This window comes from Limulus polyphemus, unplaced genomic scaffold (genome assembly GCF_000517525.1).
Source record: "Limulus polyphemus unplaced genomic scaffold, Limulus_polyphemus-2.1.2 Scaffold1222, whole genome shotgun sequence".
Classification (NCBI taxonomy): domain Eukaryota; kingdom Metazoa; phylum Arthropoda; class Merostomata; order Xiphosura; family Limulidae; genus Limulus; species Limulus polyphemus.
In genome coordinates, this window is record NW_013666832.1 from 145,099 (window position 1) to 158,891 (window position 13,793).

Consider the following 13,793-nt stretch of genomic DNA (forward strand, 5'->3'; position numbering starts at 1 on the left):
AAATTAAAGTTTTAACGTTAAACGTTAACGTAAAGTTTAACTTAGGTAAGTAGTTAGTAGTACTAAGATAATAAGTAGGTAAAACGTAAATAGTGTGTGTGTGTGTGTATGTATGTATATATATATATATATATATATAGAAAAGCTGAAAATTGAAGGAAAGAATACATCACAAGGAAGGATAGAGTGAATCTTATGCAGCATTTCCAAGCCTTAGATGAAATACAATTAAATGTAAATTTATGAGAGAGAAGAAAAAAAATTGCAGCCACAATACAAATATCTAACACTTGGGCACAAATCATAAGGTGTGTCATCATATAATGTGCCCTAGTTTTTAGAAGTTCTGGTGGAAGTAAGACCCAAATTGCATTGGGGGTACACCATCCATCTATCCAGTTTAACCTCAACTTCGCTGGCCTCATATGATTCAGAAGAGGAAAAAAAAAATTGAGCAGATGTGGGTGCTCTAGCCCACAGTGTCCCACATCTTTACCACCTTTTGCTGTCTGCAGCCAGCTGTGGGTGCTCTGTCCCACATCTTTACCACCTTTTGCTGTATGGTTGTACACCATCGTAATATTCTAAAGCCCCCATATAACTATGATTTTTCTTAACTATACTTGTGTTTCACTATTTTTTATTACAGTAATTGGTTAGGATGTCAATAACTTTGCAAGAACATGGGCTTTATTCATTATGTAAAGTAGAAGGGTGGTCTGGGGCTCCTCCCCTAGAAGGGGTCAAATGAACAGTGACCTTAACAGGTGGTTCAGGGGTTAAAAAACAAAAACCTAACCAGAATTGAATTTTCAAGACAGCTAATTCTTGTTTCTGGAGGTAAATTTCAAGCATTTTAGGAAAGCTAAGCCTTGTATTTGGAGCAATATTTAAGTTACAGATTTTTATTTCGAGGTGAATTCATATTGTTCTTTTTAATATTTCCCATACATATGACACAAGAAATCACAACACAAGTATGACTACAAACTGTGAAACGTGATATTTTTATTAAAAAATTCCATCCAGGTGATTTAAAATTGTGTGACATGAGCTGTTCATTTATAAAATTCATACACTTGAAACCTTATACATGTTAGTACAAACAGCAACTATTTATAATGTATTAAAATTTGTATTCCTTCACTAAAGGGTAGGAAAATTATCTTGTAGTTATGCCTGCAGTTTCCAGTAGCTTTTTTCTCATAATAACATTATGCATCAAATTTATTTCAGAAAAGTTCATCATGGTTCATCATTTTTTAATGAATGAAATACCAATATGTAAATATATTTAAAATAGCTTGATAGATTCTTATATGCACATATCTCAAGTAACTCGTACATTCCACGTCAGTCATGATTCACAAAAGTGAAAAACAACCATGATTGGCATCTGAGTACAGAATTCATTGAGAATTCAAATCACAGTAACTTTTGAGATGATAATATATCAGGTGATGAGCATTGGTTTTTAGAGTTACTGTTAAATAAATAACAAAAATGTGGTTAAAAAAACTTGCCAAGGCATTATTACAAAGTTTTTTGATTCATGATTCACCAAATTCTGTGAATGTTCTTGTACACTGACTGTTAAACCCAATATTCATAACCTATCAGCATTTTAAAAGTCACTGTCTTATTCTGAGTCATAACATGAATCATCAGTTACAACTGAGCCCAATCAAATGTTTCCAAGTATGCCCTTCTCTACAGTTTCAATCTTAATGGTGTCTCACAAAACAATACTTCAGTCTGGACACAAGTACAAGCAGATGACTTTGAATTTTGATGTGTGTGTCTAGACCGAAAGATTTTTGTTAGGCATCATGTTGTAGATTTTATCTCGTCAATTCCTTTTTCTGGGCCATTAAGTGTTACTTGCACCAGGACCTGTTACATGACATTCTTTAAGCTTTACCTAAGTCGTGTTTTGATCTTCTTAACAGTGCTTGCACCATGCTCTGACCTTGTATTTGACACTGGGGAGGTAAACAAAATATCTGCAATGTTGCTCATGTTGGGATGGAAGTGTTTTAGCTGAACAATCTTTTGTCAACTCATTTGTGGTTAATAATTAGGTACTGTGTGCTTCAAGGTCATCAATCAGCCCTAATTTCATTTTGTTTATCTTCAGGAACAAAATGTTTTATAGTGAGCTGCAACTTGACTTTAAATATGAAGTTTAAAACTGGGTTTGTTTTTGTTTGGTACTTTATTTGTTTCCAACACTGACAATACAGGCAGGGTTTCCTCAAACTTAGAGCCAATATTATTTTTAGGAGTATTAACTTATTTGAGAATTTAGGCTTTCATCTTTTCTATCTTGTTACCAGGTGTTGAATTCTCTAACATATCTGACCTCGCTTTATCACCAAGATCTGAGCATAGTTTTCATAATGTGACATACTTTTGGTCATCTAACTTATCCTTTGTATATTCAGTTGCTGGACTGATTTGGGAAAAGTGAATAGCTCCTTTGGAAACTCTTACTTAACATGTTTAAATGTGGCAATATTTCACTCAAGATGCATATTGTTCACACAAAATGAAAATCTGATTTTCACTAATAGACCTAGAGCTGTAGCATCTATATTGTATAAGTTATATATAATTTGTAACACATCTAGACACCTTTTGAAAATTGCTTATATGGAGTTATCAAAAGACAACCATCTAGTCTCACAGGTCTTCTTTAATCACCTACTGGCACTAATCTAACTTTCCTTGGTTGTTAAGTGCAGTCCTTTCATTCCTACTTATGCCTTTAAATATCCAGCAAGCTTTTTGGCAGAATTTCCAAAGATCTTCCAAAGTTGAACTAACTACAGTTGTGCCTGTTTGAAGTATTTCACATCCTCAAGAGTATGTGTACACGTCTGTGACAGATACAGTGTATGTTTATAAGCTATAGTTTCACTTCTACTTTAAGTCTTGCAGCTACTTCCAAAGATCTTCCAAAGTTGAACTAACTACAGTTGTGCCTGTTTGAAGTATTTCACATCCTCAAGAGTATGTGTACAAGCAGGAACACGTCTGTGACAGATACAGTGTATGTTTATAAGCTATAGTTTCACTTCTACTTTAAGTCTTGCAGCTACTTTGGTTATTACACTTGCACCATCAGAGATAAGACAGTATCCCTGTTTCAAGGTAAAATCTTTCAGCTTGCTTAAATATTTATCTGTAATTGTCTTAGAATCTGCTGAAGCTACTAAAAGATTGTCAACAGACAAAAATGTTGCTTTCACTTTATTATAACATTCATCATAGAACGGAACAAACATTATCATTTGTTCATACACAGTAATGTCAGTTACTTCGTCCATCATGATTCCAAAGTGATCAGACTCTTTTATACCACTAATTATTGTATCCTCAACTGCTTTACCCTATGATAAAAAAACGTTTTTCTCAATGCACCTTGTGATCTAAGTCTGGAATGCTTTATTTCAGACATTACTAAATCAGATAGAGAGAGTTTAAGTTTCTCTTTGCCAGTTCCTCTTTAACAACAAGTAAATTATCAAAAGAGCATTTCCATGTACATTCTTTCCTACTTTATATTTTTCATCAATCTATTTTTGAAAGCATGACACATGCTGCAACAGTTCAGTAAATATAGCATTTTAATACTGTTGAATATTAGTGTGATCAGTAAATATTTCTGGATGGAACCTCTTGCTGGCATCATTATTATATACCTTTGTCTTCTTTTTGGGGATTAAAGCACTCATTTTTTTCTGATAGAGTACAATATAGACCATCTCCTTCAATATTTCTGGCCCACCATTCTCCGTTTTTTTTCATGATATGCTACTTTCCTATTCACCCAACTGTGCTGGAATTTGAATTTCAGTTTGTCAGATCTGCATTTTTCTCATTTGGATATAATACAACATCCATTGCCTACACAGACACCACACTGATACATCGTTCCATCAGAAATAAGGGTTTGGGTCAAATTCCATATCTTGTCAGTTCCAGGTCCATTGAAAACTGTGTATGATTCAGTAGCCTTTGAACGATTTTGGCCTGAAAGTAAAAATTACATCAAGACCCACTACTTTTGGTTGAGTTCCTTCTTTTCAAAGGATTCCATGTGTAATGATGCAATACTTAGACTCAAATTACCTCACCGGATATTTTATATTTCATTTCTCACTGATGCATGAAATTTTTTATTTTCAGCATTTATTTATAGACAATCGAATATTCAGTAATGCATAAAATGCATGTATTTCATAACAAGAACTAAATCAATATCTGAAAAACAGTTCAAATATTTTGCTTTTAAAACCTACTTGATGAGTTGTTCTGAAATGACTGATGATCAGAGGATTAATCTGAACCAGCCTGGTCTGAAAACAAAATTTCATTGAGAATAATATGCTATTCAAGTTGCATAACATCATGATAATGATTATATTGGAAAACTAAAGGAAGGAAGACTTCAGTATGAATGATATGCTATCCAAATTGTATAGCAAAATGATCACATGAAAACTATGTAGCATGTTGAACTTATCAATGGAAAATTTAAGCATAGTGTTCTCTAGGCGTGTGAGTTCATTATACCATCCTTGAGCAAGGCCCTCCTAAGAGTTGGACAAGATAGAAATTTTTAAAAAAAGCAAGCTTGTAATTATTTCAGATATTCTAATGAAACTACTTGCTTTGTAAAGGGTAGAATCTAGTAAATGCGTACATTATTATATTTAAAAGAAAACAAATTGGGATCTGTACAAGTATGCACTTTTTCTGTTGTAGAATGTTCCATTCACCTTCCAATGCAAATGATCAGTTGTGGAAAACCTGCATTTTGTTTTAATTCAGGTGGAATATAGATATATTTTATAGGGACTTGTCTTTTTTTATCTTTGTATTTGTACAATAAGGTAAGAAAAAAATTTGAAATTCTCTTCATAATTTCACATTTGTTTAATCACAAACTCATTTCAGCAAAAATTTTAATAGCTAGTTTCTAAATTGAAAATTTAATGAAATATTTTCTGTTTCTTTGCAAGTATCAATTAATATTTTAACAATTTACTTCAGATATTTCAGAAAATCACTGAAAACCCTCTAAGGTTATCCTTCATACTTCTTTTTTAAATTCAATTTCAGATTAACTTGCACATTTAAAATCCATTCCATAATGAAGAATAACTGTAACACTAGAGGGAAGTAAACAAATTGATCAGTATTCCAACAGTTGCCCGAACAGTGCATTTAAAATAGCATGTGGAAAGTACTGATGCTGTCTTATGCTATAAACAAGTCAATTGGATTGTATTTAAATGCAAAGTGGTGGTGAAGTTATTAATTTTATAAATCTAATGTTGCTTTACAAAAGTAGTTGGGTCCAAATGCATATGTTGCTGGGGGATATCCCTAGTCCTCAGGGCATTTTGATAGTACTGAACATTTGGAGACCCTGGACTGAATCAGCAACAAGTGATAAATGATTGCATTATCATGTGTACTCCTTTAGATCATTTACAAGTGGTATTAGTATCATAGGAAAAAAAGCATTGATTCTTCTACAGCTTTTAAGTTTAAAGTATTTCTCTACAACGTATTGAAAATTTATTTATTTTTTATCAAAATGAAGTACCCCAATGGGGATTTAATAATACAGTGTTGTCACAAACCAGACTAATTTAAAAATAACTACCACTGATAAATGATTAAAATATTAGTTTTCCTCAAAGGGTCTAGGCTTGTGATGGCTCTTTTTGTGGCTGTGAATCTAACTGCACTAATGTATTTAATTCTACATCAGAATTAGTTAGTTATTTAATGAAAGGATATTTTCTCTCATGTTTCAGAATATGATAGCTTTACTTACAGTGTCACATGACAAACTTTTAACATTCTTTGTTAGTGAAATACTTTATCTCGTCATGTTGTTAAGTTAGCATTATGTGCATGATATTCTCTGATTTATTTTAGACATATATATAACTAGAATATTAAAATCTTTATTTAAGCTGATCAGTGGTTGTAAAGGATGAAATACATCTAATGAAGAAAACGGGTTAATATGAAGTTCAATGTGAATGTGGTCGTGTATACATTGGACAAACTAGAAGAAACTTAAAATTTAGAATAAATGTACATAGAGAAATGTTAAAAACAAAAGTGAAAACCTTCCATTAGCTGAACATGTAAATTATACTGGACATTTCATCTGGTGGGAAAAAAAACTGTTATTTTGGCTCAACTGAATAATATGACTGCTAGAAATATTAGAAAAACGAATGAAACACAGCAAAAACAACTTGATCATAAATAAGGATGAAGGGTTAGAAAATCAGAAAGTATGTAGATGGCATGATTTTCTTTTTTGAATTGTAAGTTAGTAGTTGCACGACTATGGCTTTTGTACTTATATAGCACACAGTAACTGTTTTTCACACTCGTGAAGATGATGTGAAACCACGTTGAAAGAGATATATAAGAAGTGACTTTTACAACCATTGATCAGTTTAAATAAAGATATAATTGTGTATTATAAAATGTTGTTCATTTATGGATTTTAATATTTTATATATATACACAAGTTCCTTGAATTTATCCTTTTAATACATAAAATTTGTTTTTATTTAAACAGAAAATGCCGCACAAAAACCACGTGAGTTTAAAGAAAGGCCTGGACTTAACCGTCGACGGGGTGCAATGCGAAGACGTGTGCATCAAGTTAATGGACATAAGTTTATGGCCACAATTCTTCGACAGCCAACATTTTGTTCTCATTGTAGGGAGTTTATATGGTAAGTTCATATGTATTTAGTGGCAGGCAGCATTTAGTTATGAAATAAAACTTTTCAGTGTAGACGGTATTTGCTTAGGGCACTAATTTTTTTGTTTGTTTATTTTTCACCCAACCATTTTCCTAACTTTTTCTGTTGTGAAAAGATTGGAAAAAATATAACTTGATAACCCAGCCATCTCATAACCATCAGAAATTTGCCTTCATGTATTATCCCTCAAAATTCCTATTGACACCCTAGCATTTTGTTTACTCTTAATGTATTTTAAGAAATTCTTACTATTAATTTTTACATATTCAGCCAAACTTTTTCATATACTTTTTCAATTCCATAATTTTCTGTTTGACCAACTTTTTTGATTCTCTGTAATCTTCTAAATCTTAGTAATGAGTTTAAACTTATAATGCTTTTCTTTAATTTTATCCATTACACAATTTATTAGGTAACTCAAATTTTTACTTACAGCCACTCATTTTCTCTATTAGGAACATGTCTACCTTGAATATTTAAGAAAATTTTCCACTTGTGATCAGCATATCCAATTAATCCAATTGTCTATTTTGCAACATAATTCTTGTCATATCTTTTCAAAATTTGCTTTTTTGTTCCTTATCTTCATATGCAGCAAAACTTCGAACCTAACTGAGCAATGATCATCACTTGCACTAAGATATGCCCCAATCTCTAAGAATATAACACTATCTAGAGGCTTCAACTCTAATCTAATAGATATAATTTTTATTAAACATAAAGAAGATAAAACTTTCCAGTTATCAGTAACCAAAAAGATTACTTCTTTTCATTTACTTTTGTGTCTGAAATTGCCAGTGAAATAATCCATTCAATTGGTGAATTAAAAACTGATTTAAGTCATATTCAAACTCCACATAAGATAAGCATTTTATTACATAAGTTGAAAATAGTACTGCAAAAAGAATAAAAGCAAGGTATATATGGTATATTATGTGAATATGGTAAGAAATATATCAAACAAACATTTCACTCATTGTAAATCAGTTGTAAAGAACACCAAGGTCACATGCTTGTAGGAGTATTTCTGAAATCTGTCATAGCATGTCATAGGATACCCTTGGGATCAAATTTCTCTCCTACATCAGCCCAAAAAATTATAAAAAAAAGTGATAGTTTAAAAACAATAGAAATTATAAAAGCAGGGGTTGAGTTAGATTTAATCATTTGACAGTGGTCCTGATAACATTAGCAAATTTTGACTAAGTTTATTCTTTTACTTTCCCATGCCTGACCAGCCTTGACAATTTTCATAAGTTAAATTTCAATACCATCATGTAGCAACATTAGTTTGATCTACAAATTTTGTATTCCTGCTTCTTTGTGTTTGTATATAAACCTTGTATTCTTAGTTTTGTATAAAACCTGAAGAAGACAGACCAAGGTACTGTCAAAACATGTACATGTTTTCTACAGTAAATATATTGTGCTTACAAATACAACTTTGTTGATTTATTAGTCTTAATAAAATCAAGCTCATCAGATCAAGGTACTTCTCAAAGATAATAAGTGATGTGTACATCTGTGTTGGTCATGTTATAATATAAAACTAAATTGCTAGAATATTTTATTTCTTATTAATACTTGTATTTTACTGGTTAATTATCTTTTGTTTATTTTTAATATCCTACTATTAATAGCTTTGCAATAATTATTTTTGGTATCAAAGTTACATCGTGCAGTATTGAATATTTTTTCACTTTTTTTCATTTTTATGGCTAATGTATGTAGCTATGTAATTTATGAGTATCAAAATATAAATAAGCTTGCAATACTAGAATATGCAAGAAAGATCTTTCAAAAATATTGTGATACAGAGCTACATTAAAGCCAGTACTGGAAGTTCAGTTTAGCTTCATTCTCATAATTAAGAACTGAAAGTTTTGAGGAATATGCTACATTTGAAAATGTGATGAGATTTTGATGGACAGTATAACAAGTATAATGGCTGAACAAATAAAATCAGAATTTAAATAATTCACTGCAGAAACATAAATCAAATAAAATTAAAAATTAAGTAAAATGCCTGACAGTGTTTGAGTTGCTTAATTCCTGTTCAATATGATTTATCTTCACTAAATTTTCAATTAGCCCCTAAATTGTAAAACAAAAATAAAATACTAAAGCTTATCTACTGATTTCTATGTATATATTATTGTAGTAAATATTGGTTCATCAAGTTATTCTAGATGCAAAGTATAGCATTATATTTATATGAGAGTACTTCACTCATCAAGACCAAGGTAGTCAGAAGAAACATAAGTTTTACAGTTTGTGTATAAATTGTACTTAAAGATGTGAAAATCATTAGAGATATTGAAACAAGATAACCAGATTATTGTTATTCAATTCAGCAATATTATTATTTTTTGCAGAAATAGGCATGATTTTAACTAACAGTTATATACTGCTAGTTTTAAAAACAAAGCTACAAGTTTGTGGTTTATTCAGTGTTGTCTAATGAATGAATCATTGTTTCTTGTAGGGGCTTAGGAAAACAAGGATATCAATGTCAAGGTAATCTCATTATTGTCATACAAAATTAATAACTATTAGCACACATTGTTAACTGTTTTCAATATACATGGCAAGCATTTCAACTGAAGACATCATCAGCTATTAATTAGTATGGATAATTATGGTAATTTTATCATAATTCTGGAATTCTAATGCATAAGAACAGTCTGTTTAGTGTAATTTCTCTAATATTTTCACCAAAGTTGTTAGTGTAATAAATTGTGAAGTATAGAAACGTCAACATGTGAACACACATTATTGATTAAATTTGAGCATTTCTTGAAATGTAAGAAAATTATTGTAAATTTATGTTGACATTTCATTTTCATTTGTAGTTATTGTGGTATGTTATGTAGATTGTCTTTTAAATCCATTTTGAGTTTTCTATGATGTGGAACCATGATAACTAGTTTATAAGATCTTCACACAATGTAAGGAACAAATGTAAAAAGTTAGTGTGTGAACTTAACTTTCTGTATACAGGCTTGGTCATTTTGTCTAACCTTGTAATCCCACTGAAACCATGAAACCATACATGTTACAACTCTGAATGTACTAAATATATCTTCATGAATTTTGGCAAGAATATGATAAACATTACAAATCTGTTGTACACAATAATTCTGATACTATCACTCATTTCCGTACACAGATAGCTATTTTCCTCTTGAAGTCACACTAATCTGCCTCAGAGACTTGCATGCCAACAGTCTTGTGATAACTCCTACCTAAATTTCACGAAAATTTGCACTACTACATGATCATTTTTTTTCCCTTGGCACAATCATGCAAAGATGTTTATTTTTGCTGAGACTTGTTGAAGTAATATGCTTCAACAAACATACTTTGTGTTTTCAACATTCAATATGAATTCACAAATCAACATGAATTCTTTTTTTCTGCTGAAGTGAATACAAAGTTCACTCACAATTGCCAACAATTTAGTAAGTTCTTTGCCTGTTGATATTGTGACAACCATCATCAAACATTTGGTGATGTCCATGTTCTACCTGGACCCTCTCCTTTTGACCCTGCCACACATTTCCCTTTACAGAATTTTGAAGCTGAGGTTGTGGAGAAGATATTGGAACAAGTTTTTTTCACCCAATACTTCTCTACCTAATGAGTATTTCTCGACTTCTTCCACCTGCCTTACATATATTTTATACCCATGATTTCCTTTCTTCTCCTGCTGTTTTATGCCTTGTCCTCCCTGCCTTACCAGGTAACACACAGAAGTTACTGTTTCGATATTGTTTATTTCTCCTTAACATGAAACTCATAGGACTTAATGTTTAAACATTGTTTATTACTCCTTAACATGTTCATGTAGAATATATATCATTTAGATCTAGTTTGTTACTCCTTAACTTGTACCATATATAATATAATGTTTAGTCACAGTTACTTACTCCTTAACATGAACACGTAGTAGGTAATGTTGTGTTGTAGTTACTTACTCCTTAATATGTACACGTAGTAGGTAATGTTGTGTTGTAGTTCCTTACTCCTTAATATGTACACGTAGTAGGTAATGTTGTGTTGTAGTTACTTACTCCTTAATATGTACATGTAGTAGGTGATGTTGTGTTGTAGTTACTTACTCCTTAATATGTATACATAGTGCTTCGACCTAGTTATTTCCTTTTATTACATAAGCTTAGATGTTCATATTTAGTTCTATTTCGTTACTCCTTAACCTGTACACATAGGAAATAATATTTAAATATAATTTATTTCTACTTAACTTGCAACACTTTCATGATGATGTATATACTTCATTCATTACTCCCTAGCATGTCCATTTAACGATTAATGTTTTGTCATAGGTCTTTACTTCTTACCATGTACAGTTGGAAAATAATGTTCAGCTCTAGTTATTTACTCCTTCTTGTGTACACATGGAAGATAACGTTTAGTTCCCGTCCATTACTCCTTGATAAGTCACACCTCAACGATAATATACCACATAGACTTTAATAATTAGATCTGGTTATTTACTCATTTACATATCATTAGAAGCTGGGGTTTAGACATAATCATTTACTTCATACCATATTACACTATATGTTGTGGCTACTTGCTCCATAACATACTCATAGATGATAATGTTCAGTTCTGGGCCTATTCCAATCGAGTGAGTTTCTTAACCTGTCATGTTCTGGGGGCATGACACATTGTCACAGGCTGTCTTCTTGACATGACTGCATCCTTCCCACTAGTCTTTAGTTGTTCTGCTTTCAAATTGTTCCTTCTTTTGTTGCCTTGCCACATTCCTCATTACTAACCTCCCTTTATTCTGGTCTCCTGTGCCTCATTTCTCAACCCTGGCTGTCTATGTCCTCAGTCTGAACTTGTCTACTCTCTCTTTTTTTACTATGCATAACCTATTCTCCATCTTCTCTCTCAGATCCTTGCTCTGTTTTGTGAGACCCCTTACGGGGTCCATTTGGTAGCCCATCGCAGGCAACCCCAATGTTTTCTATATCACTCCATCTCAATCCTGACTTTCTCTTCTTAACTCTATCCCTTCTGATCCACCCTTACACATCACTCTTTCTTCGGGATATTCAATCTCTCTATCTTTGCATGTGGGAATTGTTCAGTTCACTTCCCTGGTCATGTAGCTGTCCCTTTGTTCCACTCGTGTCACCCTTTTACCACTTCCATGTACTAGTGTATGGTGCATACTTATCACCTTGGTCTCATTGTCAATGTTTCCATTTGACTTCATTACATTGTAACATATTCCTCCTCTTTCATGGGATGGTTCTTCTGTGAACTGTATTTATCTTCTATTTTAGGTTTTTGAGTGGCATTTCCTCCACCCTCGGCTCTTTTACACCCTCTTTCATTCCTTCCTAATCCATCTCTTCCTAGTTCTTGCCTAACTAGATTGTCACTGTGGTTCTCCATGGTTTTACCCGGGTCCCAGTCAGTTCTCTAGCAGATGTTTCTACTCTCCCTAGCCATATCAGTCATATTTCTACTTGTTGTTGATCACTGTTGTTCACATATCTGTACTCTTTTTTTTCCTCTCACTTTCTCATTACTGTAATTCTCTTTAATCCTATCTGGTTTTTCTGTCTCTCGTATTTCATGGCAAGGAAAGTGGTCACTACTTTTCTTCCATATCTCCTCTATTTCTCTTTTCAGTGTTATTTATGATCCGGACAGATGCTCTTGTCCTGTCTGGGCCACTCAGTGTTTTGTCACACTCTTTGTCCTTGTAGTTCTCTTCACTGTCCTTTCATATCTGGGACCCCCTACTATACCCAAGGTCTCTCTTCTTACCAAATTATGGCTTGGATGTTCCAGCTCTTATATCTCATATATGCCTCTCTGAAAGCATATGATTGTATGCTCTCTTGAGTGTCCTCTCTTCACTTTTTCTCCTCCCATTTTCTCTTACCCTTCTATTTTCTTCAGGCTTGTATGTGAACTACCCCACACCTCTTTGTTGCCCACTCTTTGTATCTCATGGCTGTCTCATCTACTTTAGGATTTCCACTTTTGCTCCTGGCCATTTTTCAGTCCATCCTCTGTCTGTCAGCAAGTGTATTTCTCACCTCACTATCACTATATGATCCCACTAGGTGGTTAGTGTTGCCTCTCATTATCAAGCTGGGATAATGGAAAGCACTTATACCATCTACCCTTACTTAATCATTGCCTACTGTGAGATGAGATGTTCCACAAGACCACTGGAGTTTTTCTCATGGTAATATTATATAACATTCAATAGCCTGATTCAAATTGTACTCATTCTGTGGACTATCATGAAAAAAAAACAGCACCAGAGTTGTGCTTCTGCTTGCTTCTGTGGCTAACACTTGCTGGCTTTTAAAAATAGTTTCATGGTTACCTATTGCAATGTCTCCAGTAAAAGATCTTTCAGGAAGGCACCTAATGATGCTCCACGCACATTCTTTTGGGCTTTCCTACACGAGTTCTCTCTCCCCTTCAAGTGTAGCACATGAAACCCTTGCCAGTTACTAGCTCTCAGCCAATGGGGTGGTGGACCATGGAGAATCCTTACCAATTTGGACCTAAATGCTAGGAGCTATTACATATGAGCAAGGGTTTTTCTGGATCATCCCATTTCATATAGGTACATCACAATCTCAAGTGAGAAGTGGGGCAAGGGTTTTTTCTGGAGTCTAGTGTGGATTATCCCATTTCATATAGGTACATCACAATCTCCAAGTGGAATTTGGACATGTATCACGATATCAAGCTCATATATAAGACTATGTTTACCATAATTTCTACCAAGCAATGGCCTGAATCCTATTTATCTGATGGCAGAGTAGGTTATAATTATTAATTGTGATGTATTGCTCACTCACCCTATTCCCACAGCAGGCAAGGGTCCCTGTAGTGTCTGATGGTTGAAGTGAATATATAAGTATTCATACTAATTATGCCCAATAAAGAAAAATGAATGCACTGTGCCCTACTCCCGGGACT

At 33.0% G+C, this 13,793-nt stretch overlaps 1 protein-coding gene across 1 annotated transcript in view; it reads left to right on the plus strand.

The window, feature by feature from the left end:
- Positions 1 to 13,793, plus strand: part of LOC106462674 (calcium-independent protein kinase C-like) — a gene marked incomplete at both ends in the record, with an annotated part of 41,359 nt that overhangs the window by 938 nt on the left and 26,628 nt on the right. The window contains 2 exon segments of the mRNA NM_001314157.1: positions 6,617 to 6,776; positions 9,292 to 9,323. Coding sequence (NP_001301086.1) covers positions 6,617 to 6,776; positions 9,292 to 9,323 — 192 coding nt within the window.